Genomic DNA, 26,497 nt, shown 5'->3' on the forward strand with positions numbered 1-26,497 from the left:
AACAGAAGGCAGGAGTTCAACCCAGGCCAGGCTGGGGAAACTGAAGCTCAGAGAACTCCAAGTTTGACAACTGGATAGAACTCCATGCTCCACACCATGACAGATCACCACCACCCAACTCTGGCACTGACATTGCCCCTCCCCCAGGTCAGTGCTGGGTGGTGAGTAGGAAGATTAGAATGATAAGGCTGAGTATTGCTTTTCCCCAGCTCCAACGGGCAAAGACATAAGTACCTAGTCTTTCTCCAAACTCTTGCATTCCAATTTTCAGTGCAGGACTGTAGGCAGACGTGGTACCCCAGGTATTTTTCTTTTCTTTTCTACCTCCTAAGGGGTATCCAGGCACAGGTGCCCCATAGTTGTTGACCTGAATTGTCAGGTTTCCACAGAAGAGCAGGCAAGACTGGAAAACTCTGAGTTTCATGTTCTGATGCTGGAGAGACTCACCCCATTCCTGTTACCTTCCTTCCCTCATCCTTTCCCATCTGAGATACTAATTTGGTCTCCCTTGCTTAATCCTGGAATTGCAGACCCATTTTATGAGCAGCAGAGGTTACTGAGAAGGAGACCCTTCAAACTGCAGTGGAGAAGAGGCTCCCCACACTCCCCCCTCCTTAAAAATCCTGCAGAGGAAGGGGGAAAGAAAACCAAAGCATTCTGTCGCCGCGGCAACCATAAAACCCCCAGCTAAATCCATCTTGTGAGCTCACCGCCCCATTAAGATGCAGGGCCAGGCGCTGCGCCAGCCCAGCCACATTCATTTGTGCGAATAAAGGTGGAGGAGGGGGAGGGGAGCGGGCTCTGGAGGGACGGGGAAATGGCGAGAAGAGGTTATTTACACCACCGTCCTGACCTTCTGGAGCAGCGCTGGCTCCGATAAATAACCCGCTCAGCGCCGTTTCAGAGCAGGAGTGGGAGGTACAGGAAAGGAGCAAGGGCTGGAGGAGAGCCCCCACGCAGGTGCGCGTCTCTGGGTTACTAATGGCTGAGGCGGGAGCAGGCAGCTGGCTTTGGGGTGGTGGGGGAAGAACTCAGTTCCCTGGGACTCCCACTGAGAAAATACCATCCCCACCCCACCCCTGGCGCCAATTTCCAGGCGAGGGGACGGAGAGATGCCAAGGAAGCAAACAGCCCCGTAAATTAGAGATGGGGGGGGCACTGCTAGAGAGCCTCTGAGGTAGGACGGAAGAAATATTTTAAGATGGGGAGTGGGGGGTGGGTGGCTGGAGGAATAGGAGTAGCTGCCAAAAAGAGAGTAAGAGAAACAGAAACATCACACAAAGGCAGTTTGGAAAAAATGTTTTATTCCTCTTTGCACAGAGCAGTTTATAAAGGTGGCTATCTCCTGGCTCCATGCATCTTTTACACAAAAATGCCCCCTCAAATATGCCCAGCTATCTGCCCCACTTCAGTGTTGGAGAACTGGTGGGGCAGAATGCTTAACTCTCAGGAAGGTTTTTAAAGACATTTTTGTGGGGAGGAAGTTCGGGTCAAGGGGAAAGATTAGACCCAAGAGTGAGTATTCCATTCTCCATCTTCCTGGGGAAATCCAGATGCCAAAAGTTTTATGAGAGTACCTCTCTCAGCGACCTAGAGACAGGGAGAGCACAGACCTACTGCTTGGGTGTAAGGCTGAGACAGAGAGAGGATAGAGTTAAGCAGCGACTGCAAACCCAAGGCAGAGGAGTAAACACACATAGGGGAGCTGAGGGGACAGAGATAGCCTAGAGGACCAAGTCATAAGCTCCACTCCTTCCCCAGTTCTGAGCAGAAACTCTTCTTCCCAAGACTAGAATGGAGCTTTAGTGGCTTTGCTGCAGGACACAGAGAAGACAAACCAGGCAAAGATCCCGCAGGTAGTAAGGGTGGAGAGTTATGGTAGCTAAGAGATGGACACTCACCATAGCAGTTTTGAAGCTATATGCCAGGATCAGAGTAGAGAATACATTTTATATGACCTATTCAATACAATTAAATCACTGTTTCTTCCATGTTGTCCCTTCCCTATGAGCTATTCCTAATGCCATTTCCAAGGCAGAGGACAGGGCAGTAAGAAGGCACAAAAGAAAACACTGAGGTCAGTAAGTGGGGCTAGGGCTTGCATTGGATACATCCCTACCCATCCCCACCCCGACTCATTCTATAGAAAGGAATTCTTTCTCCCTCCCCTTTCTGGGCTGTCGGAATGAGGGCCAGGTAAAAAGGCAAAGGGAGGAAAACACTCAGCACATTCTTTCTCCTACTTTAATCTTAAGTGTAGCTACAGCAAAGGGCACAGAATTTACAAAAATGTCAGGGCAGGGGAGCATGTGAGCATAATCCAGTCTAGATAGAAAGAGGGTACCTCCCCTGCCCTGTATCTAAATATGCTGGGAACTTTACTCCCAGAACTGCAAAAAGAATGAGAAGGAACAGGAAGGGTGTAGGGGAGGCTGGGGGAGCAACCACAAACAGGATGGAGATTTAAGGATCCTATGATCCCCAAGATGACCCTGAAAGTATCAGTTGGGGAACTAGATGAAAATTCACAGTAGACATGCGAATTTTTCGAAGAGGATGAAGAACCAGGAACAGTGGGGTCTTCACCGAAGGAGCGACCACTTGATCTGTTCTTTGGCTGACTGCAGCACCTGCAGAGATAAGAGCAGCATTGAGGAAAGCTTGCTGACAGAGCAGGGTAAGGATGAGGGCTGGGGATCTCCTTCCCTGTCCTTAGGAGAATTGAGAATAGAAAATCTCCAAGGGTAAAGAGATGGGAAGAAGCTCTCTAAGGCCCTAGCAGATTGTTTAGAAAATTCCAAAAAAATTCATATCCATTGGGGGGATGAAGAGAGAAGAGGTATACCTGGTATAAAAGAAAAAAAAAAAACTGGGAGTTACCGGACATATGTTAAAACGGGTGGCGGGCATGGGGTGGGTAACAAATCCAGATGGACTTCTTGGTGAGAATTCCAAGTGGGTAGAAAACAGAATCCCTCCCTTCCCCCTACATCAGGTAGACAATCTATCTGCAGTCAAGGTAGCAAGATGGATCTGCAAAACCTGCATATTCTAGAATATGCATTTCCAGCTTAGCCCTCATTTGAATAATAAGAGAAAGAGAGAGAGTGTGTGCACAAATGCACACAGACCATCTGCTTAAGGCAAGCCTCTGCTGGGGAATAAATCACTGAATGAGGCATCAGGCAGAGAGGGTTTGAAGGGTACAGAGCAAGGCTGACAGCCACTGCTCACAGGAAACTGAGAAAGGAGTTGGAAGTAGGGGTAGGAAGTGGTTAGCTGCACAAATCCCAGTTCTCTGGAGTAAGAGGGAGCCAAGGAAGATGTGTCTTGAGTCTCTAGTCACACTCAGACTTGGGAGATATGGGTGGAATACTATTCTAGCTTCTTTAGTGACCCAGTCCATCTGGAAAGAAGAGGGAAAATGTCATACCTGAGACACGGTCTGCTCCGTAAGGGGGACATCTTCACCCTATGGCACAGAGATATAAGCATTTAGTGTGGGAGAAAGCTGGAGTAAGACCTGATTGGAGTCTGGAATTAGAGAAGAAAAAAGTGATCCTTTAAACTGAAACAAAGGGCAGATGCACTGAACTTCTCAGTCCCTTCTAGGGACTAGCACAGCTAAAATTTTACTTGGCCAGAGGGATTATGAACAAAAAAGGGTCATTTCATCCAGCTTCCATTTTAAGGCAGGACTTCTTTTTTTTTTTTTTTGAGACGGAGTTTCGCTGTTGTTACCCAGGCTGGAGTGCAATGGCGTGATCTCGGCTCACCGCAACCTCCGCCTCCTGGGTTCAGGCAATTCTCCAAGGCAGTAAAAGATTTACTCCATTCCGAGTAACCAGCAGGTTACCTGATCCTCAACTCCCTTAACTTGGACCTGATTCCCTAGTCAGAAAAGGCCTTCTCTGAATATCAATATTGCTAGGGAAAGGATGAGGGGGAGCCAGGAGTAGTTTAATGGATCCCGCAAAGCCTGATGGGTAACGACAGCATGTTAATTTGAAGAAATAAACTGCTGCAACAGCAGCCTGAGAAGAGAAAGGGGGGAGTTGGTGGGGGGACCCTCTCTCTTGCCACATAGAGACATATGTTAGAGGAGAAGATTAAGCTATGCAAATGGAGCCCACAGCAGTTAAGGGAGAAGATTTCCCATTACCAAGCACTGTCAGCCTTCACTCTGTGGAGGTCAGAGCCAGGACATTCTGTGAATGGGGAGATTTGCTTTGCTCAGACATCTTTGTACCCCTACAATTTGCTGGTGGGCTCTCTCTGAATCCACCATTATCTCCCCGGTTGACTTGGGGCCTTCTGTGGTTAAACTCAGAGGCCCCTTTCTGATATCACTAGCACCAAAGAGAACTGAGGTTCTGATAAATAAGTACTTCCTGATGGAGAGGTACCATCCTCAGTCATATAAGACTTTAAAAGACAGGAAAGACACTCCTCTACCTCAGATGATTGGATCCAGCTCCAAGAAGGGAATAACCCAACTTCAAGTTCCTTTATAATTTCAAAACCATAAATATTAAAGTTTCTTTTATTTCATCATTTATTAAATAAGTATGTATTAAATGTTCACTATGTGCAAAGACTGTATGAGATGTTAGGTACTGTATTAAGGGCAGAAATAAATTCTTTCTGCTTCCTTCTTTGGGATAATAAGAAGGGAAGGAAAGAGAAAGGCTCAATGTATTTGAAAGGAAAAGAGAAGGTTGTATGTTTCCTATGAGCCCCAACTATTGGACACATTCAGCAGGTCTGGCTCTGGAGGGTGTCTGTGAATAGACGTGGGGATGCAGAGAAACTCATTCCTGCTTACCCTTAATGCCACCCGGTGTACCACCTGCTGGGGATCACTCTCTAGGATCACCCTGCAAAAACAAAGAAGAGATCATCGTTCACTCTGTCCTGAAGGCCCAACTCACTGTGGGAGGACAGGACCTCTGGCTACTAAGCCTGCTTGATTTAGGAGAGGGGCATTTATCCCACCACCTCACCCAAGATCAAGGCAGATCACAGAACTTACCCTCCATCTACAATTTCATCCACAGCCAAGAACAGCCCCTCCATGTTCTCCAGTAGTGCTCGCTTTTCTACATTTTTCCTGAGTCCCCAAAAGAAGAGAAGAGAAAAACCAACCTGTGTGTGAAAGAAATCCTAGGACCTTGTCTGCATTGAGGAACCTAAACTAGACCAATAAACATTTCCACCAACCACACAGAGATGTAAATAAGGTGAAAAACTTTTTAGCTAGTTCACGCAAAACCCCTTTCTACTCTTAAGTGCTGAATAAGGAATGTCTGGAAAGAGATTCAAATAATACAATCAATTTCTGACTATTCACGGGTTGATTAGCCACAGCTATTATTTCTTTCCTACCTGCCATGATGCTGCTCATAACACTGCTCATAAACACTGACATCAGTGGGTGGGAAAAAAAACAACATAAACAGAGCTAAGACTCAATCCGGAGGTGGCGCGAGGTAGAAGGGGTTGAATGCAAATCCGATTTGCACTCAAGCTCTGACAAAACTCCTCAGACATTCTCTGTTCCCCCTTCTCTCCATCCCTTACCAGCTCTGCTCAGGCCCTGAAAGGCCCAAAGAGCGGGCAGAGTCTGCATGTACCAGCCTCAGATCCAGTGGTTGCTACATGTGGCCTGCCATATCCATCAGTTTGAGTCTTTCACTAGATTACCCGAAATGAAGTCTATTCATTCACCTGGCTAAGAAATAAATCATCCCCTTCCTGAGGAAACCTGAGCCATTCACCCTGCTGATTTTGCAGGGCTGAGAGCACCTGCTGTTCTAGTCTGGATGGTTGTCTATACTGGGTTCACTTGGGAGCTGCTGAGGGAATGAAGTTCAGAGCCCTGGATGTTTTCAGGAAAAGCAACTTATATCTCTTCTATTACCCATCTACATGGGTAATAGAGAACACAGGGCTAATGGGGAGGTGGAAAGGGAGGAGACGGTATATGGCATAAGCTTCCTGGTTTTTTTTTTGTTTTTTGAGACAGAGTTTTGCTATGTCGCCTAGGCTGGAATGCAGTGGTACGATCATAGATCACTGCAGCCTCAACCTCCTGGGCTCAGCTGAGTAGGAATCTTCCTACCTCAGCTTCCCAAGTAGCTGGGACTACAGGTATGTGCCACCACACCTGGCTACTTTTTTTATCTTTTGCAGGGACAGGGTCTCACTATGTTGCCCAGGCTTGTCTTGAACTCAACTCATGTAATCCTCCTGCCTGGGTGCTTCCTGATCTATAGAAGGGAAAAAACAAGAACTAGAAGTAAACTAGAAGTTAAAAAAAAAACTAAACTGGGGGCCAGGCTAGATGGCTTATGCCCATAATCCCAGCACTTTGGAAAGCCAAGGTGGGGAGATCACTTGAGGTCAGGAGTTCAGGGCCAGCTGGGCCAACATGGTAAAACCCCATCTTTACTAAAAATACAAAAATTAGCCAGGCATGGTGGTACACGCCTGTAGTCCCAGTTACTCTACGGAGAAGGCTGAGGCAGGAAAATCGCTTGAACCCGGGAGGCAGAGGTTGCAGTCAGCCGAGATCACGCCACTGCACTCCAGCCTGGGCAACAGAGCGAGACTCCATCTCAAAAAAAAAAAAAAAAAATTGGGACTGTTGCCTTCCATTCCCACAGTACTGACTGATGTTCCATCTGGAACACTTCCTTAGGCTTGGCCTTTCCCCACTTCTAATGTCAAGAATGAGGCCCATGAAAGCCCCTTGAGGATGCTCAGAACTCTGACAGGGCCACAGGGGATTACAAGAGTAAACACAGAGGTAAAGAATCTGCTCCCTCCTAGTCCCCTTCCTTAGTAAGAGAATTATTCCATGGGAAGGACATACTCTCCATCCAGTCCTCCACAGTAGCATGAATTACTATGAATTAATAAGGCCAACCTCTTAAACTAAATCAACTACTGGAGCCTTTGCCAATCCCCTATAATCCCTGGGCCTGATGAATAGTTTATCTCCCAAACAGAAATCAACAATGCCCTGCTCTTTCCATCATAACTTGGGGGGAAAAAAAAAAAAGAAGCCCTGCTCACCTCAGCATCTGGCTCAATGAGTCGAAGAGGCAGTTCAGAACAGCCATAAGCATCAGCTGTTGGGAGACACAGGGGGAAGACGGGTAAGGTTCAAGGCCCTGAAAGCTGCTACCTAAAAACAAAACCTCCTAATTCATTAAACATCAAGAGACACAGGCTTTCACAAAGGACCCAAAACAAGGTAGAAGTGAGAGCACAACAGGAAGAGGACCTGTGGTTTCTCACAGAAATAAATTCTCACAATTCAACATCTATTTTAGTCAAGTTTAAACAGAACTTTCCTGTCACAGTCCTCTACAATGTCTTTACTAACTGTATATGTGTTACCTGATGTGTAGAGAAATCATTAACCAAGCAATAGCTGAGGTCAGAGGAAGGCTGCAGAGTTAGTGTAAAAAGCATGGACTTATTTGGCTGGGCACAGTGGCTCATACCTGTAACAGCTAGACCCTGTCTAAACCCTGTCTCTATCCCAGCACTTTGGGAGGCCAAGAAAGGAAGACTGCTTGAGCTCAGCAGTTGAGACCAGCTTAGGCAACATGGAAAACCCCATCTCTACAAAAAATACAAAAAAAAATTAGCCAGGTATGGTGGTGGGCACCTGCAGTCTCAGCTACTTAGGAGGCTAAGGTGGGAGAATCACTTGAGCCTGGGAGGCAGAGGTTGCGGTAAGCCAAGATTGTACCACTGTCCTCCAGCTTGGAAGACAGAACAAGACTCAGTCTCAAAAACAGTTTTTTTTTTGAGAGTCTCACTCTGTCACCCAGGCTGGAGTGCATTGGCACAATATCAGCTCACTGCAACCTCCACCTCCTAGGTTCAAGCAATTCTGCTTCTGCCTCCCAAGTAGCTGGGATTATAGGCGCCCACCCCCAGCTAGGATTTCAACATGGTAAAATCCTATCTGTACTAAAAATGTTTGTATTCACCAACATGGTGAAATCCCATCTCTACAAAAAATACAAAAATTTTTAGTAGAGATGGGATTTCACCATGTTGGCCAGGCTGGTCTCGAACGCCTCACCTCAAGGAATCCGCCCACCTCAAGGAATCCGCCCACCTCAGCCTCCCAAAGTGCTGGGATTATAGGTGTGAGCCACCTCACTGGGCCTGTCTCAAAATTTTTTTAAAAAGCATGGACTTGGCCGGGCGTGGTGGCTCAGGCCTATAATCCCAGCACTTTAGGAGGCTGAGTCGGGTGGATCACGAGGTCAAGAAATCGAGACCATCCTGGTCAACAAGGTGAAACCCCGTCTCTACTAAAAATACAAAAACAAAATTAGCTGGGCATGGTGGTACGCGCCTGTAGTCCCAGCTACTCGGGAGGCTGAGGCAGAAGAATTGCTTGAAGCCAGAAGGCTGAGGTTGCAGTGAGCCGAGATCGTGCCATTGCAATCCAGTCTGGGTAACAGCAGCAAAACTCCCGTCTCAAAAAAGAAAAAAGCATGGACTTTAAGTTAGACAGATACAGGTTTGAATCCAAGCTGAGCCATTTTCTACATATGTGATCCTGAAACGGTTATTAGGTTGAACCACATCAAACTGCCACTTTTATAGTCTGACAATGGTCACATACAAGTCATTTCATATGGTTCTTCATGGTTTGGTTTCTTCATTTGTAAAACAAAGGCACTAATGCCTACAACTCACAGAAGTACTACAATTTTTAACTAACAACGTACTTTACAAAGAACTTATGCCAATAATAAGAGCTCAGTAAGAGTTGACTTCCTCAAACTTTTACTTTTGCCTCTAATTATCTGGAGGCTTATTTTTACTTATTTATTCTCCTACAAATTGCTACCTGAGGCAAAGAGCTTTTCCTGCATATAGGAAGCAGGTTAGAACTATACCCAAGGTCTTCTCAAGTGACCCATTCAGAATGTATAGGTTCAGCATGACCCAGGTTGTTAGCTAACTGGCTCAAGCTAATTGGTATGGACCCTTCATAGGAAGAGCAAGTATCCCCTGCAGTCTTGACCACACCTCAGAAATCCAACTTAAAAAACACTACTCAGGGAAGGATATTAAAACATATATGTTTCCTAATGGATATAAAAGATCTAGGAAAAATTCCTTCTAGGCAATTCATTCGCTGGGCCATGTTTGTGAGGTTGGTGAGATCTCTGACAACTTCATTTGCTTGGTCAGAAGCCAGAGGAACACGGCTCTACTAGGGTGCTATGTACTGCCTGTGGTTTAGGAAGTAGGATCAGAGATAGCAAAGAGGGGTGGGGATTCTCACCTCATTTTCATAGGAGCTGCCAATCACATAGAAATAGAGATCTATACTGCTTTTGTATACCACTGTCAGGCCTTCCAAGAGTGCAATTTCACCTGGTGGAAGAAAAAAGGTAGAGAGAGTAGGTGGCCTGAGATAAGCAAGTAGGAAAGAAGGAGTTACCAGCCAGGCGTGGTGGCACATGCCTGTAATCCCAACACTTTGGGAGGTTGAGGTGGGCAGATCACCTGAGGTCAGGAGTTCAAGACCAGCCTGGGCAATATGATGAAACCCCATCTCTATTAAAAACACAAAAATTAGCCAGCATGGTGACATGCACCTGTAATCCCTGCTACTTGAGAGGCTGACATGGGAGAATCGACTGAACTTGGGAGGCAGAGGTTGCAGTGAGCCACTGCACTCCAGTCTGGGTGAGAGAGAGAGAGACAGACTCCGTCTCAAAAAAAAAAAAGAGTTCCCATGAATGCCTAGTATCCAGCTGTTTTGGGCTAAGGTGAGGCTGACTGTAATCGACTATAATGACCTCCAAAGATAGATGATCTGCACTTTTTGGGTGATGGCAGGAGAAGAGAAGTATAAACTTGGGGGAGTCTAATGTATCTTCTCTAACCATCATCCTCTGCTCCTGCCCACTATACCTATTTCCCTCCTTGTTGTATGTGAGACAGGATACCAGTCGATCCTTCGGAGGTGAAAATGCAGAGCGGTCACCTTTACAGACTTCCATTTACCTGCCCTAATGGATGCGGTACAATAAGCAGAGCTGCAGTTAAATTTGTCAAGTGAGGCTCATAAATCCAGGAACTAGACAGGTAGCTAACAGCCAACCTTCCAGCACGGTATTCCCGCGTGAGGTACACTCACCTCCCCATTACATTTCTGAAGAGTTTATTATACAAGGGGAGGAAGAAAAAAAAGGAAAAGGAGGCAGAGTCATTTCATCCTTTCTCTGCAGCCCTGCTACCACCCGCTTCCCACCATGGTTCCCCCCAACATGAGGAGTAGTGAAAGGAAAATGACCTACTGTCAGTCCGATGGGTCTTGTTGAAAATGTTCTTCTCAAAGGCCTTTTGCTCCTTGACACTGGGGTAGGTGTCGTCATAGTACTGGTCAGAGGGAAAGGAGACAGGGTTGGGTCACTAGAGCTGGAAGCTCAGAATGATTAGTGACTATATTTTGCCCTGGGATCTTGGATTTCTCTCTTTCAAGGCATGGGGCAAGGGAGAAATACTGACATGGAAAAGGAAGGACTATAGAGGCAGAGAATGGGTAGTGAGTAATCTAAGAAAATACATAAAAGACCCTGCCATAAGCAACCCTCCTCACATGTTTAAGACTGTCTGAGGGCAGAAGCCTACCAGCCCTACGGTGAGGCTCTGTGCCTGTGTGCAGTCTAGAGCTCTCCTAAGGGTATTCTCATCAAGTGTTTCCCAGGAGCTACTGCATGGCAGGGAGCAGTGCCAGAGAACACAAAAAACACCAGAAGCACAGAACACTTCCTTAGACCCTCACTCACTGTATGAAGCTGAGGAATGGAGAAAGGCTACAAAAACCTCCTCCAAAGAAAGGCAAACCTTGCCCTATGGTCTATCTTAGCTTTCTTTTCTGCAAGCTGAAAGAACCATCCAGCATACAACAGAGCCCATTCCCAGGCTCTCCCTGGCAAGGGGGCTGAGATCCAGGCTGCTAAATTGCTAGCTCTTTAGGGGCTAATCCGTCGCAGTCAGCTGAAGACCTATGACAGGTCTGGCATTTAGGAACTGGATAACTGTTTCAAAAGGTGTCCTGCATAGTTACATCCAATTACAGGGAGGAACAGCTGGTGAATTCTAAACTAATCTCTACCTGCTGATTGATTTATGCTATGCTTGCCCAGAGTTAATACACCAGGGACAGAAAGAATGTCTACAGGAGGGGGAGAATATGGAGGGAGAGGAGAGGGGTGTCCTTTCTTCTTCCTTCCAACAGATCCAAAGTTGGAAACATCACTCTGGGAAAGTCAGGAGGTAACAAGCTTGATGGTGACTATAGACCTAGGACTGGAACCTTGGGACTGCAAGAGAATTCTCCGGAAAAACCCAGGCAGGGTGACAAGGTAGAAGGGAAGGGGACAGGAATGATGGACATGAGCAGGCTGCCTCTTAGCATCTACATACTGCTTTGTTAGGAACCAAAGTTTCAAAGCTTTTCCCTAATTTGATGCTGACAACAATGGAGGTCAAAGTCTGAGGACAGCAAGCAGGGGAGCAGTACAACTAAGGGACAAAAGAAAACTCGGGTTTTATCTGGAGTAGGCAAGAAAGGATGGAAGAATTCAGGCCAGGCCCAGTGGCTCAAGCCTGTAATGCCAGCACTTTGAGAGGCTGAGGTGGGCAGGATGGCCTGAGGTCAGGAGTTCGAAACTACCCTGGCCAACATGGTGAAACCCTGTCTCTACTAAAAATAGAAAAATTAGATGGGCATGGTGGCAGGCACCTGTAATCTCAGCTACTCAGGAGGCTGAGGCAGGAGAATCACTTGAACCCGGGAGGCAGAGGTTGCAGTGAGCTGAAATCATGCCATTGCACTCCAGCCTGGGCAATAAGAGCAAAACTCCGTCTCAAAAAAAAAAAAAGGCGGGCACCGTGGCTCTTGCCTGTAATCCCAGCACTTTGGGAGGCTGAGGGGGGCAGACCACAAGGTCAGGAGTTTAAGACCAGCCTGACCAACATGGTGAAACCCGTCTCTACTAAAAATACCAAAAAATTAGCCGGGCATGGTGGCACTCGCCTATAATCCCAGCTACTCAGGAGGCTGAGGTGGGAGAATCGCTTGAACCTGGGAAGCAGAGGTTACAGTAAGTCAAGATGGTAATACTGCACTCCAGTCTGGGTGACAGAGCAAGACTCTGTCTCAAAAAAAAAAGAAAGAATTCTCAAAATTATACTACTGAGGTACATGAATTAATAGGGGATCAGTCCCAAGATTCAAATCTCAGAATAAGACTTTGTGCTGTTCCTAAACTAATTCGAAAGGGAATCTCACCTTGGCAAAAAGTCGATCTCCATCATTGTCCAGAATCAGGATGGCTTTGACAGTATACAGGGAAGGTTCCTGAAGAGATATGAACATACCTTCAGTCCTAAAGGCTCCCACTACCACTGGTAAACCAGATAACTTCCCCTAATCCCACTGGGGCTGCAAGGGGATACAGAGGTACCTCTGTAAGTCCCTTACCTCAACATGGTCAGATTTTGATATTTCCCATTGAGAAAGACCCAGAGTAAGTAAACTGAATTGATAGAGAAAACATTTCAACAAAGGATTCCAAAGTATCATCAGAGAAACAGTTTCTCTGCCTCATAGGGGGCTTAATCAAGAGAGGTCATGCTGTTATTTCCAAATATTATGGTACAGTTATTTTCCAAATTACCCTCTCCCTTCCTGCTCTCCCATGCACAGGTGGCTACAGAATGTGACCAGATTAATTAAAAGGCACTGAACAAGGCCATTTCAAAATAGGGTTGTATGTCCTAGTATACTTGGAAGTTTCTGCAGTCCAAATGCAGTAGCAATGCAGAAGCATAAAGCAAGCCTTCCCTAAACAACCCACACACTGAGCAGAGGGAAAAGAGCATTTACATACACACACACACACACACACACACACACGCAGAGAGGCATACCAGTTCTCAATGCAGCCTAGTAAGACAGCCATCTCCCCAAACTTTCCTATATTCTCCAGTATTTCCACTATACCTTAACCAGGACCACTTAACTTGCAAGGACAAACGCCAACCTCAATTTTGGGGGAGTTAAGAAGCAGTGAGATGATCTATCTGAGAAACACTATGGGGCCTAGAGAGAGTGAGCAAGAGGGGAGTTTTCCACTACCAAGAATCAAACTGAGGATATTGACTATTGTAATGAATCACAGCCTGTCTTAATGGTTCTTCAACTGCAAGTATATCACTTGGAAAAGCTGTGGTGGTCTGGTGTCTCCTCTACTCCTGCAACCTCGAGGGAGGCAGCTAACTAGGAGACAAAAAATCGCAAGAGGCTGAGGCAGGAGAATTGCTTGAGCCCAGTTCAATATCAGCCTGTGAAACACAGGGAGATCCCCATCTCTACAAAAATTTTTAAAAATGAGCATGCATCTATAGTCCCAGCTACTCGGGAGGCTGAGGTGAGAGGATCTCTTGAGCCCAGGAGTTTAAGACCACACTGAGCTATGACTGCATCACTGCAATCCAGGCTGGGTGACAGTGAGACCCCATCTCTAATTGATTGAATAGAAAAACCAAAAGTGAGGGGAGATAGTGATATGTGTATGAAAGGTATCTGCAGCCTCACATTCCTTTTTTTTTTTCCTCTCCGTTTAATCCATCTTATCTTTTTTTTTTTTTTTTTTAAAGAGAAAAGCTCTCACTATATTGCCCAGACTGGTCTCAAATTCCTAGGCTCAAATAATCCTCCCACCTCGGCCTCCCAAAGTGCTGGGATTACAGGTGTGAGCCACTGCACCCAGCCGTCATTCCTTGACTTTCTAATCAACATTACTTACCACGGATATCCCTATGTTGTGAGACAAGGCTGTTGCTTTGCTACCTCTTTCCTGGCCTTAAGAAATCCATAGTCCTCACAGGAGCCAAACACAGAAACATGTGTTTGACAGAGATCCAAGAGTGAGGAGAAAAGAATCATTACCAAGAACCCAGGACCTGCAGCCTCTACAAACATAAATTGTCCTATGAGGCTGCAGGAGGTTTATGGTTCCATGCAAAGAACGAACCCTGTTTGGGGGAGGCGGGGAGGACAGTCAGAATGGGAGTAAAAGGAACCCAGTCTTTTGACAACAAGGTGATGAGGAACATAAGCTTTCCCTACTTGAATTCCTGAGGACTGCAATTTTTGTTTTGTTCACTGGTTTATCCCATTTGTCCAGAACAATGCCTGACACATACTAAACTCCCAATATTTGCTGAATAATTGAGAGAATAAAAGAAGCTTGAGAATAAAGTTAAGATATCTTGACGCAGTGTGCATCTAGGGGACTACTTATAATTAGACTTCCACATATAAATGGATTTTCTGATGTGGTCATTTTGGGTAATATTACTACCAACTTTATCCCTCCTCTGATAAACACTCCGTAGAGATGCCCTTCCTGTATACATAACACACTGGAATAAACAAGGCATGAGTAACTCCTCTCAAACTAAATAACTCTGTTGCCTAGTGGAGGGAAGTCCTCTAGAGTCTAGTCTTAAAAGGTCACAAATAGAAGCAGCCCTCCTAACTCCTGATTCCTCACAGAAAGATCTTCCCATAAAGCAAGCTCAGTTCTATAATAACTTGGGTCCTCAATTCCAAAAGGGAGACAACAATGGGAATGAGTTTCCTTAATGGAAGAGAAGAAGTCCAAAAGGAAGGATATTTAGAAGAAATCATTTTTTCCCACAACCTTTTCCTGGAAAACTTTGGCTCTGTTCCTCTATCCACATTCACAGCAACTTTAGAGAGCTGCCCATTAGTTAAAACTGGGCATTAACCTGGCGTTGGAAACTGGTTCTTGCAGCCATAAAGTTTGGCATCCCTAGAACCCAAAGAAAAGCAAAGCCTAACGGCCACCAGCCATCTGGGAGAGTTGGACAATGTCCTTTGTGGCCAACAGGGTGTGAGTGCCTCCAACAGCCACATCGGCAAAGAAAGAACGTATCCCTGGGTTCTGCTCCTGGCTCTTTTCACTGGCTTCCTAGGAGACATTATCAAAGAAACCCCAAAAATAGAAACATTGGATCTTCCTGGGAAGAATGAAAGGCTAAGGAGGACAAGGATAAAGACTAGATTTGACATAGAGCTTACTGGAGCTCTAAAAAGGGAAAGAAGCCATCACAGAAAAGGCTGGTCATTTCAAACTTCCAAAGGAGGAACCTCACTAAATAAAGCTGAGAATTTAGGCAGGAGCTTAAATGCCGCTTTAATTCGCCATTCTGCTACAGCTGGAGCCGGCAGCTTCTTTACTTCTCCTGCCACCTCCTGACTGCAGCTGGTTCCACTTCAGCCTGGGGCTTTTACCTCTCAGGAATGGGGAGGGCTATGCCATAAAACCAGTCAGTTTAAAGGCCCCAGAAGTCATTACTGATAATGTAATTTCATTTTAAGTTTTTGCAAAGGGCAAGTTTATAAATAACTCCTAGCTACAGAGAAATGGGCTTCCAGGACAATGGACTAGGCTTGACCTTGTAACACATTAAATGCTGACTGTTGAGAAAGACCTTATAAGTTTAGAGCCACATTAAAAGAATGTAAAAGGTCTATTTTTCCCTCCCACTCCCAAAATAGGTAGCTGCTAGAAAGCTTTCGAGACAAAGTTCTGTGATGCACTGACTTTCAGAGAGCCACAGCCTGAGTGTAAAACAGAACTTCACCTCAAATGCTAATAGTGCTTGGAAATGATGTATAGGGAGATTGTTTTGTGGGAGGCTGGGTGACTCAGACAGATTTTCATGTATTTATGTTTTCATTATCAAGAAAACAATGGTCTCCTCAAGACAGGTGAAACAACACTGAACAAGCAACTAGGCTGCTGCAAATGAGTCTTTGATCTCAGTCAGGGGCTTTTTTTTTTTGAGATGGAGTCTTGCTCTATTGCCCAGGCTGCAGTGCAGTGGTGTGATCTCGGCTCACTGCAACGTCTGCCTCCCGGGTTCAAGCGATTCTCTTGCCTCAGCCTCTCGGGTAGCTGGGACTAGAAGCACGCGCCACCACACCCAGCTAATTTTTATATTTTTAGTAGAGATGGGGTTTCACCATATTGGCCAGGCTGGTATCAAACTCCTGACCTTGTGATCTGTCAGCCTCGGCCTCCCAAATGGGATTACAGGCCGAGCCACCAGGACCAGCCTCAGCCAGGGGCTGCCAAAGCCTGGTGAAAAGCATCAACACCTCTAAGAACTCTCTCCCCTAGCACACAGAAGACTAAAGGGGAAGAGTCATTCCTAGTGCTGCCCCCTGTGGGCATTTTGAGTAACCTGCAGCTTCCACAGGATTATAGCCATTAGCAAAAATATTTTTCTTTTTTTTTTTCCTGTCTCTTTTTTTTTCTCCCAAACCACATGGAAAGCAAAAATATTTTTCAAAGGCAGCTCTGGATAAAAGCGCTCTATTTGTGTGTTTAACAGGACAAATTAGTAGAGCTGGGCCCTGAAAAATAACTGAATTAAGTCTGTTCACAATGTATATAGAAAGAGAACACTTTAGGGTAAGATCTTGGTAAGCCACCAAAAGACTGGGGGAATAGTGTTTGGAGAAGGCAGACAGGATACTTGGGAACTATGATTAATTATTTGATTCATTTAGGGGAAAAAAACCCAGAAGCCTTTATGGAGGGAGTTACAGGATGCTATCTACAGAGCTGAAAGAGCACAAATAAGAATCTGGGGGCCAGGCACAAGTGGTTCATCTCTGTAATCCTAGCACTTTCAGAGGCTGAGGCAGCAAGATCACTTGAGCCAGAAGTTCAAGACCAACCTGGGCAACGTAGTGAGACCCTGTCTCTGTAAGGACTTAAAAAAAAAAATTAGCCAACAAAGGCGGCAAGCACCTGTAGTCTCAGCTATTCAAGAGGCTGAGGGAGGAGGATCGCTTAAGCCTGATTTCAAGGCTGTAGTGAGCCACAATTGCACTACTGCATTCCACCCTACATAACACAGTAAGAACATCTCAAAAAAAAAAAAAAAGGCTGGCTAAGCATAGTGGCTAACACCTGTAATCCCAGCACTTTGGGAGGCCGAGGCAGGCAGATCTCGAGGTCAAGAGATGGAGACCATCCTAGCCAACATGGTGAAACCCGTCTGTACTAAAAATACAAAAATTAGCTGGGTGTGGTGGCACGCGCCTATGGTCCCAGCTACTTGGGAGGCTGAAGGAGAAGAATCACTTGAACCCAAGAGGTGGAGGTTGCAATGAGCTGAGATTGTGCCACTGCGCTCCAGCCTGGGGACAAAGTGATATTCCATCTCAAAAATAAAAAAAAAAAAAAAGGAAGCAGATTGAGATCACTAAAAAGTTCTTCATTCTCTACTTAAAAATAAATCCTTCTGGCTTGGCCAACATGGTGCCCTGTCTCTACCAAAAATACAAAACTTAGCGGGGCATGGTGGCAGATGCCTGTAATCCCAGCTACTCAGGAGGCTGAAGCAGGAGCATAGCTTGTAGCTGGGAGGCACAGGTTGCAGTGAGCCAAGATCTCACCACTGCACTCCAGCCGGGACAACAGAACAAGACTCCATCTCAAAAACAAACAAACAAAAAACAATAAACAAAAATCTAGCCGGGCACAGTGGATCACGCCTGTAATCCCAGCACTTTGGGAGGTTGAGGTGGGCATCACGAGGTCAGGAGTTCAAGACCAGCCTGACCAACATGAAACCCCATCTCTACTAAAAATAAAATAGGCTGGGCGCGGTAGCTCACGCCTATAATCCCAGCACTTTGGGAGGCCGAGGCAGGTGGATCACGAGGTCAAGAGATCAAGACCATCCTGGTCAACATGGTGAAACCCCGTCTCTACTAAAAATACAAAAATTAGCTGGGCATGGTGGTGCGTGCATCTGTAGTCCCAGCTACTCGGGAGGCTGAGGCAGGAGAATTGCTTGAACCCAGGAGGCGGAGGTTGCAGTGAGCCAAGATTGCGCCATTGCACACCAGCATGGGTAACAAGAGCGAAACTCCATCTCAAAAAAAAAAAAAAATTAAAAATTAAAAAAATAAAATTAGCTGGGTGTGGTGGCGCATGCCTGTAATCCCAGCTACTTGGGAGGCTGAGGCAGGAGAATCACTTGAACCAGGGAAGCAGAGGTTACAGTAAGCTGAGATGGCGCCAGTGCACTCCAGCCTGGGTGACAGAGCAAGATTCTGTCTCAAAAAAAAAAAAAAAAATATATATATATATATATATCCTTAAAGCCATACCAAAAGGGGTTACCCTGATGTGGCAATGACTCTTGATCAATTAAAAACTGTAACAAGATTCTCTTCTCTCAATCCTGTTTATAAAGTAAAACTAAGACAGTAAAAACTAGGAGAAATTCCTAGATACCACATGGCTTAGTAGGTATACCCCCCGATTCTGTGCCAACTTTCTTTTTTGGGAGACAAAGTTTCACTTTGTTGTCTAGGCTGGGGTATAGTGGCTTGACCTTGGCTCACTGCAACGTCTGCCTCCCAGTTTCAAGCAATTCTCCTGCCTCAGCCTCCTGAGTAGCTGGGATTACAGGTGCCCACCATCACACCCAGCTGATTTTCTGTATTTTAGTAGAGACGAGGTTTCACCATCTTGCCCAGGCTGGTCTTGAACTCCTGAGCTCAGGCAATCCGCCTGTCCTGGCCTCCAAGTGCTAGGATTACAGGTGTGACACCACATCCAGCCTCTGTACCAACTTTTTTTTTTTTTTGAGATGAAGTCTCACTTTGTTGCCCAGGCCAGAGTGCAATGACATGATCTCAGCTCACTGTAACCTCTGCCTCCCGAGTTCAAGTGATTCTTCTGCCTCAGCCTCCCGAGTAACTGGGACTACAGGTGCACGCCACCATGCTCAGCTAATTCTTGTACTTTCAGAAAAGACAGGTTTCACCATATTGGCCAGGCTGGTCTCAAGCTCCTGACTTCATGATCCGCTGGCCTCAGCCTCCCAAAGTGCTGGGATTGCAGGTGTGAGCGACAGTGCCTGGCTATGCCAACTTTTTTAAAATTAAAAGCTCCTCTAGGGTTAAGGGCTCCAATATGCCAGCCACAATCATATGGACTTCAGATTAAAAGAAAAGAAGAAGTAACTAAAGTCTTTGTTAGGGAAGAGCAGTTTTTACATATCAGATTTATTAATATTATTGTTATTTTTTTTAATGCTACTGGCAGAATCAACCAAGTAGATTATTGTTATTATTATTATTATTATTATTGGCTGGGTGTGGTGGCTCATGCCTGTAATCCCAGCACTTTGGGAGGCTGAGGTGGGTGGATCACTTGAGGTCAGGAGTTTGAGACCAGCCTGGCCAACATGGTGAAACCCCATCTCTACTAAAAATACAAAAATTAGCCAGGTATGGTGACGGGTGCCTGTAATCCCAGATACTTGGGAGGGTGAGGCAGGAGAATTGCTTGAGCCTGGGAGGTAGAGGTTGCAGTGACCTTGATGGCACCACTGCACTCCAGCCTAGGTACAAGAACGAGACTCTGTCTCAAAACAATAATAATAATGTTTATTATTTTTTTTTGAGACAGAGTCTCACTCTGTTGCCCAGGATGGAGTGCAGTAGTGCCATCACAGGTCACTGCAGGCTCCACCTCCTAGGGTCAAGCGATCCTCCACCTTCAGACTCCCAAGTAGCTGGGACTACAGGTAGATGCCACCATACCCTACTAATTTTTTCTGTATACAAACAAGATTAGATTCAAAAAGAATCTAATCTCAGGAAAGAGTAGGAGCCACTGGTACCACAGACTATTACCCAGCTGACATGAGACCAAATATTGGTTATAAAGAAAAAACTGAACACATGACTTAGGAAGAAATGATGGCAGGAAGAGATAGCTACAATCGTCCTATCTGACACAGACACAAAATATGTAATGCACAATCACCAAGAGTTATGATGTTACAGGAGAAATGTCTCTAAACTCCTACAATCCATCTCTTAAACAGAGACAGGGTCTTGCTGTGTTGCCCAGGCTGGACCAGAACTCCTTGGCTCAAGGTGTCCTGCCTCAGCCTTCCAAATACCTAGGACTACAGCCATGCACCACTGTACCTGGCTACAATACTTGTATTATAATCAGGATCAGCCATTAACTCACGTTTTCCCTTTCTCTGAGATTCAGCTTCTTCATCAGAGAAATGAGAAGCTTGACCTAGATAAGTTAAGGTTAATGCCTTTTTTGAGTTACAGCAGACCCCTCTGATAAACCAATTAAATCTGTGGACCTTATTTCCAGCAAAATACATATTCACAAATTTTTTTATGATTTCATGGCCAGGCATGGTGGCTCACACCTGTAATCCAAGCACTTTGGGAGGCCAATGCAGGGGCAAATCACTTGAGCTCAAGCGTTTGAGATCAGCCTGGGCAACATGGCGAAACCCTGTCTCTATTAAACATACAAAAACTTAGCTGGGCATGGTGGTGCATCCCTGTAATCCCAGCTATTCAGGAGGCTAAGGCATGAGAACTGCTTAAACCCAGGAGGCAGAGGTTGCAGTGAGCCAAGATCATCATACCACTGCACTCCAGGCTGGGTGACAGAGCAAGACTCTGTCTCAAAAATATATATATAGAAATAGAAATAATTTTTTTATGATTTCAAAGAGTTCATAGAGTCAAGTTTAGAATTAAAATGAGATTTTCTCTAAAGATAATAAGATGGTGTGGAGGGGGCAGGAAAAAGAGGGAAATGAATGATCCTTTTGTAAATCACCCCTTCTACTCTGCACCCAGTAAAGAGTGCATGTATGTATGTAGCCATCATAAATGTGTATGTAACCATCATAAATTAGTAAATATGATTGAGAAAACTAACAGCCAGCAGGGGGAATAAAGGTCATCACCACACCCCTCCATCTTTCTTTTTTTTTTCAGACCGAGTTTTGCTCTTGTCACCCAGGCTGGAGTGCAATGGTACAATCTCAACTCACTGCAACCTCCGCCTCCTGGGTTCAAGCAATTCTCCTGCCTAAGCCTTCCAAGTAGCTGAGATTACAGGTGCCTGCCACTACACCCGGCTAATTTTGTATTTTTAGTAGACAGGGTTTCTCCATGTTGTTCAGGCTGGTCTTAAACTCCTGATCTCAGGTGATCAGCCCACCTCAGCCTCCCAAAGTACTGGGATTACAAGCGTAAGCCACCATGCCCTGCCACCTCTAGCTTTCAATGGCTGAATCTGGTGACTGTGAAATGGGCAGGACAACCATAACCAAACCCCAAGCTCTTTAGGAATGCAAAGTCTCAGGCCCTTTCTCAAAAGTCAGAAAGGCTGTCTGCTGGAGAATTTTTTTACCCAGGGGTCACATAGTCCCTAATTCTTCAACTATCATTGAAGTGAAAGAATCACAGAAATAAGGGACAAAACAGTACTGCTGGGAAGAGAGATGAATGAGAAATCAGACTGTACTTCAGACCTGATGCCTGAGGGCACCATTAGAACATCCTGCCTTCTCAGTTTGGTAATTCAGGAGTACTCACCTAAATATCACTTAGAAAAGGAAAAAATCAAACGGGGCTAGATCCATTCCTGATGAGTCCTTGGTCATGATTTATCCCTCTACTCCCCATCCCAGCCCCCTGCTTTTGCTCATGAAAACAAAAAGCTAGTCTCTGAAAGACTGAATTGACAGCCTCGGTGTTATGTATTATCTTTCAGTCTACTTATGCCCCCAAATCAACCCCTGAGGCAGAACTGCTCTATTCTCCTCTGGTTTTAGTCTCCCTCTAAAACTACACAACAGAAAAGGAATTGCAGAAAATTAGTTGACCGAGCTATCCAGGGCAATTGGGTGTGGATGGGATATCTGCATTAAGAGTGACAAAATAAAACGCCAAATAAAAAAAACAGCCTTCATCTGTAGCATATATGACTTAGGTTACACAACAGGAAAGGACTTCCTGAAGAGATGGGGGTGATCAAACATCAGAAGAGGTGACACAGGCTAGGGAATCTTAGGCCAGGGTAGATCCCTCTAATAATCTGATGTAAGGAAACCTATTCTGCCCAGAAACAGAAAGGACAGAATGTGAGAGGGCCCTTGCCAACACAAGCATCTTACAAGTGCATGGAGTCAGTCTCCCAATCCATCTTCAGTTGTCCCCTGGGCACTCTGCCTTTTCTCTTCCTAATTACTCCAGCACAAAAGTGGGCACACAGGTACTGATTCTTTATCCCTGCTCCATCTGATTTACTCCTCTAGTTTCCCTTTCCACAACCTGTTTTCTTGTCAATATCCAAACTCTAACCAAGTCATGGCAATGGAGAAAAGTAAGAAACAGTAGCAAGTATCTAGATAAAAAAGACCCTAAACCTGCCACTAGCTCCCTCAAATACCTGGATAATTACATACATCCTCTGCCTCCCAAGGCAGACCTGGCTTCTCAAGGGTCTGGTTTTCTTCACATGGAGGCCCCCTCCTCCTCTTCTGACCATGTGACAGCTCCCCTAGATCTTTGATATAATTTATACCTTGCCAGGGACCAACTCTTTCCCACCACTGTGAAGGAGAGGGAAAAAATATATATAAATACGTCGGAAATCTATAACAAGGTCTTCTTGGAGGGCAAGACATGGGGAGAGTTAGAAGCAGCGTCAATTGCTCTTTGGGGGTTTTAGTTCAAGCCGAGGTCTGCTTCCAGCAATCAACCATTAAAACAAGCCGGCCAGAGTAACAGCACAGTTTATTCTGATCATTTAATTTGAAGTGTCAATAAATTAAACTTCAATCAATTAAACTAGGTGTGCAATAACCCAGATGGACACCCCGACACCAACATAATCACAATAAAAATTTTTATTGCTGCCAGGGACCTCACCGGGGGCAGTGCTGGCACTGCTCTCGCCCTAGCTGAGAAATATATCTCCACAGTGCAGGAACAAGGAGATTGCTTCTCCTAACGAAATGGAGGGGCCAGGCACCTGCAAGGACGCAGCTGGGAGAGGGGCACAGGGGACTGCCAGGAACGAGATGGGAGTGCTTTAGGGGCTTAATGTAATTGATACCTTTGCCCAGAGCAGGGGGAGGGGGCATTTAGGCCAAGTACCTCTACTGTTAGTGCCAAAGGAATTTAACAAAAGCCCCATTAAGATGATTCAGGAAGCGAAGGCCAAGGAGCAATATCAACCTTTAAAGGCTTTGACGTATTCTGCATAGCTTCCTCCTCCATATATACTCATATCCTTGTGCACTTTGGATGGCCTGATTTTTGAATGAGGCTTAGAATTTGGGATTTGGTCATGGTTTTAAAATATTAAGGTAAGAGAAGGTATAGAACTAGAAGTCTAGTCTGTAAAGCACTGGAGAAGTACTCTGAAGGTGAATCCAGAGAGGATTAGGAAAAATAAAACCTATGAACAAAGATTTAAAGATCTAAACCGATAGAGTAACTCATTTTTTTTTTTTTTTGAGACAGAGCTTTGCTCTTGTTGCCCATGCTGGAGTGCAACGGCGAAATCTCAGCTCACTGCAACCTCCACCTCTCAGGTTCAAGTGATTCTCTTGCTTCAACCTCCTGTGGAGCTGGGATTACAGGGGCGTCCCACCAGGCCCAGCTAATTTTGTATTTTGTATTTTTAGTAGAGACGGTGTTTCACCATGTTGGTCAGGCTGGCCTTGAACTCCTAACCTCAGGTGATCTGCCCGCCCAAGTGCTGGGATTACAGACCTAAGCCACTGAGCCTGGCCGAGTAATTCAGCTTTAAAGAAAAAAAGTAAAAAGGAAAGGAGGAAAAAAGTGAAAAAGGAAGGGTAAATCCTTATCTTTAAGATTCCATAGGTTATTAATGGAGAGTGGGGACCTACAGAGATCCTCTCCATTCACAACTCAAAAAGGGAGAACAAGCAGAAACAGCAAGAAAGAAGAAGCCAAGTCCAAAGATGCAGGCTGAGATCACTATTATTAAGCACTGGGAACTAAAGGAGATGAAAAGGTCTCTTTCCTTAGAGACTAAGGAGACCCGAGAGAGATTAGACAAATCTGCTTGAAAACTAGAGCTGGATTACTTAATTCAAGAAAGAAATGGAACCCACTGTAAAGTACCTAAATGAAAGGAACTTAACGGTTATTTAAAATTCCAGTCAATGCAAACTTTGATCAACAGTTCTTCTTGACCCCCTGTAGCTTACCCTTCCCTTTTTCTCAACATCCTGCAGCTATGTATGTACTTGTAGAGGAGGTAAGGACAGAAGAATATGCTTTGAACAGATTGCCCCTAACCTCATTATGTAGAGTTTCCTATGAAAAAGAATTCAGTGTAGTTTCAAAAGCAAAGTCCAGGGTTACCTGACCAAGTTAGCAGGAATCTGTGAATGAAGAATATGCTTTGAACAGATTGCCCCTAACCTCATTACACTGGTTTCCCATAACAAAGAATCAGTGTGGTTTTAAAAGCAAAGTCCAGGGTTACCTGACCAAGTTAACCGGATCTGTGAATGCAGCATATTAGGCATAGATTAAAGTAGAAGAATAAGAAAGAGGCAGCCTGAAACAGACTTCACTGAGGAAGCAGAGACAAAGAACTAAGGGAAGAGAAATGTGACAGAGAGACTTTCTTTTTTGAGACGCAGTCTGGCTGTTGCCAGGCTGGAGTGCAGTGGCAAGATCTCGGCTCACTGCAACCTCCACCTCCCGCGTTCAAGTGATTCTCCTGCCTCAGCCTCTCCAGTAGGTGGGATTACAGGCACCCGCCACCATGGCCAGCTAATTTTTGTACTTTTAGTAAAGACGGGGTTTCACCATGTTGACCAGGATGGTCTCGATCTCTTGACCTCATGATCTGCCCACCTAGGCCTCCCAAAGTCCTGGAATTAAAAGCGTGGAATTACACCGTGCCTGGCCCAACAGACGTTCACATATTATACCCACTACACATAGACCCATTGTTAAAAGGGCTCCCCAAGTATTATCTTCCTCATGATCTAAAAAGCTTCTAAAGAAACCAATTCCCTAGAATCTATCCTAGTCTGTTAATTGGGTTTGGGGGGAGGTTTTTTATTTTTATTTTTTTAGAGACAGGGTCTGGCTCTGTCATGCCAGGCTGGAGTGCAGTGGCACAACCATAGTTCACTGCAGCCTCAAACTCCTGGGCTCAAACGATTCTCCTGCCTCAGCCTCTCATAGTGCTGGGATTACAGGCATGAGCCATCGCCCTCAACCTAGTACTTGATTAAAAATACTTGCTGGCCGGGCGTGGTGGCTCACGCCTGTAATCCCAGCACTTTGGGAGGCTGAGGCGGGCAAATTATGACATCAGAAGATTGAGACCATCCTGGCCAACATGGTGAAACCCCGTCTCTACTAAAAAACAAAAAATTATCCAGGTGTGGTGGTACCTGCCTGTAGTCCCATCTACTCGGGAGGCTGAGGCAAGGGAATTGCCTGAACCCAGGATGCAGAGATTGCAGTGAGCTGAGACTGCACCACTGCACTCCAGCCTTGCAGTGGCTCACGCCTGGAATCCTAGCACTCTGGAGGCGGAGGCAGATTGCCTGAGCTCATGAGTTCGAGACCAGCCTTGGCAACAAGGTGAAACCCCGTCTCTACTAAAACACAAAAAAATTAGCTGGGCGTGGAGGCATGCGCCTCTAGACCCAGCTACTTGGGAAGCTGAGGCAGAACTGCTTGAAACCAGGAAGTGGAGGCTTCAGTGAGCTGAGATAGCGCCACTGCCTTCAAGCCTGGGAGACAGAGCAAGACTCGGTCTCAAAAAAAAAAAAAAGGAATTCCTAAGGTCTAAATGGGGAGAGAAAAGGAGAACAGAATAAGGAGTCTAGAATAAATATTCCACAATCCATAGTAATCCATACTAACTTTATCAGGTATCCCAGAGCTTCGATGGAATACTGATTCTTTATCATGACAAACCTATATAGTAAGGATTACCAGGAAACCGAAAAGAAGTTTCCTGAAGGAATGTGGCAGGGAATCAGCAATGGAGAGTATGCACAGTCAAACTTGGAAAACCATCAGGAGGAGCCTGTAATGACAAAACATTTGTATTCTTTTCTTACAACACGGTGCGAGTTTGGTGGTTTGGGTAAATTCAAATCAGGATATCATCCACAATGCTAAAAAATAAGGGGCAACCTGAAGGGTCCTAATCTAGTACGCTTATAGCCTATGCATCCTAAGGAGTCCATGTGCTGCCCTTAACTTTCCACCGACTCTATACCCTCTCCCCGGCAAAGCTTCCTACTCTAAACTAAGGCTTTAGCTCCTATAGTAGGCCACACACTTATTTCAGGGGCCAGCAGAACTTTCAGTCCCCAAGAATTACCCGGAACTCTCCTTCCCCGTCTCCCACTCGGGATGAACCCTGACTCCCGGTCCCTGTGGACACCACAGCATCTCTGCTGCCCCTCCAGCTCCTACCAAAATCAGCGCCTCCATCTTGCCCCGCAGCTGGTGCCGACGTGGAGCCACAAAAGCAACGCCGCC

General features: G+C 45.5%; 1 protein-coding gene across 1 annotated transcript; it reads right to left on the bottom strand.

Annotated features, from left to right (window-relative positions):
* Nucleotides 1–1,287: 1,287 nt before the first annotated feature.
* COPZ1 (coat protein complex I subunit zeta 1) lies at nt 1,288–26,482 on the bottom strand. The gene is made up of 9 exons (XM_035256552.3): nt 26,432–26,482; nt 12,344–12,412; nt 10,344–10,425; nt 9,323–9,414; nt 7,078–7,133; nt 5,033–5,110; nt 4,826–4,877; nt 3,434–3,472; nt 1,288–2,630 (listed from the first exon to the last, which is right to left on the bottom strand). Exons 1-9 carry the CDS (start codon nt 26,447–26,449, stop codon nt 2,583–2,585), a joined length of 534 nt encoding a protein of 177 aa, XP_035112443.1. The 5' UTR covers nt 26,450–26,482; the 3' UTR covers nt 1,288–2,582.
* Nucleotides 26,483–26,497: the final 15 nt, after the last annotated feature.

This window comes from Callithrix jacchus, chromosome 9, assembly GCF_049354715.1.
Source record: "Callithrix jacchus isolate 240 chromosome 9, calJac240_pri, whole genome shotgun sequence".
NCBI classification, from domain to species: domain Eukaryota; kingdom Metazoa; phylum Chordata; class Mammalia; order Primates; family Cebidae; genus Callithrix; species Callithrix jacchus.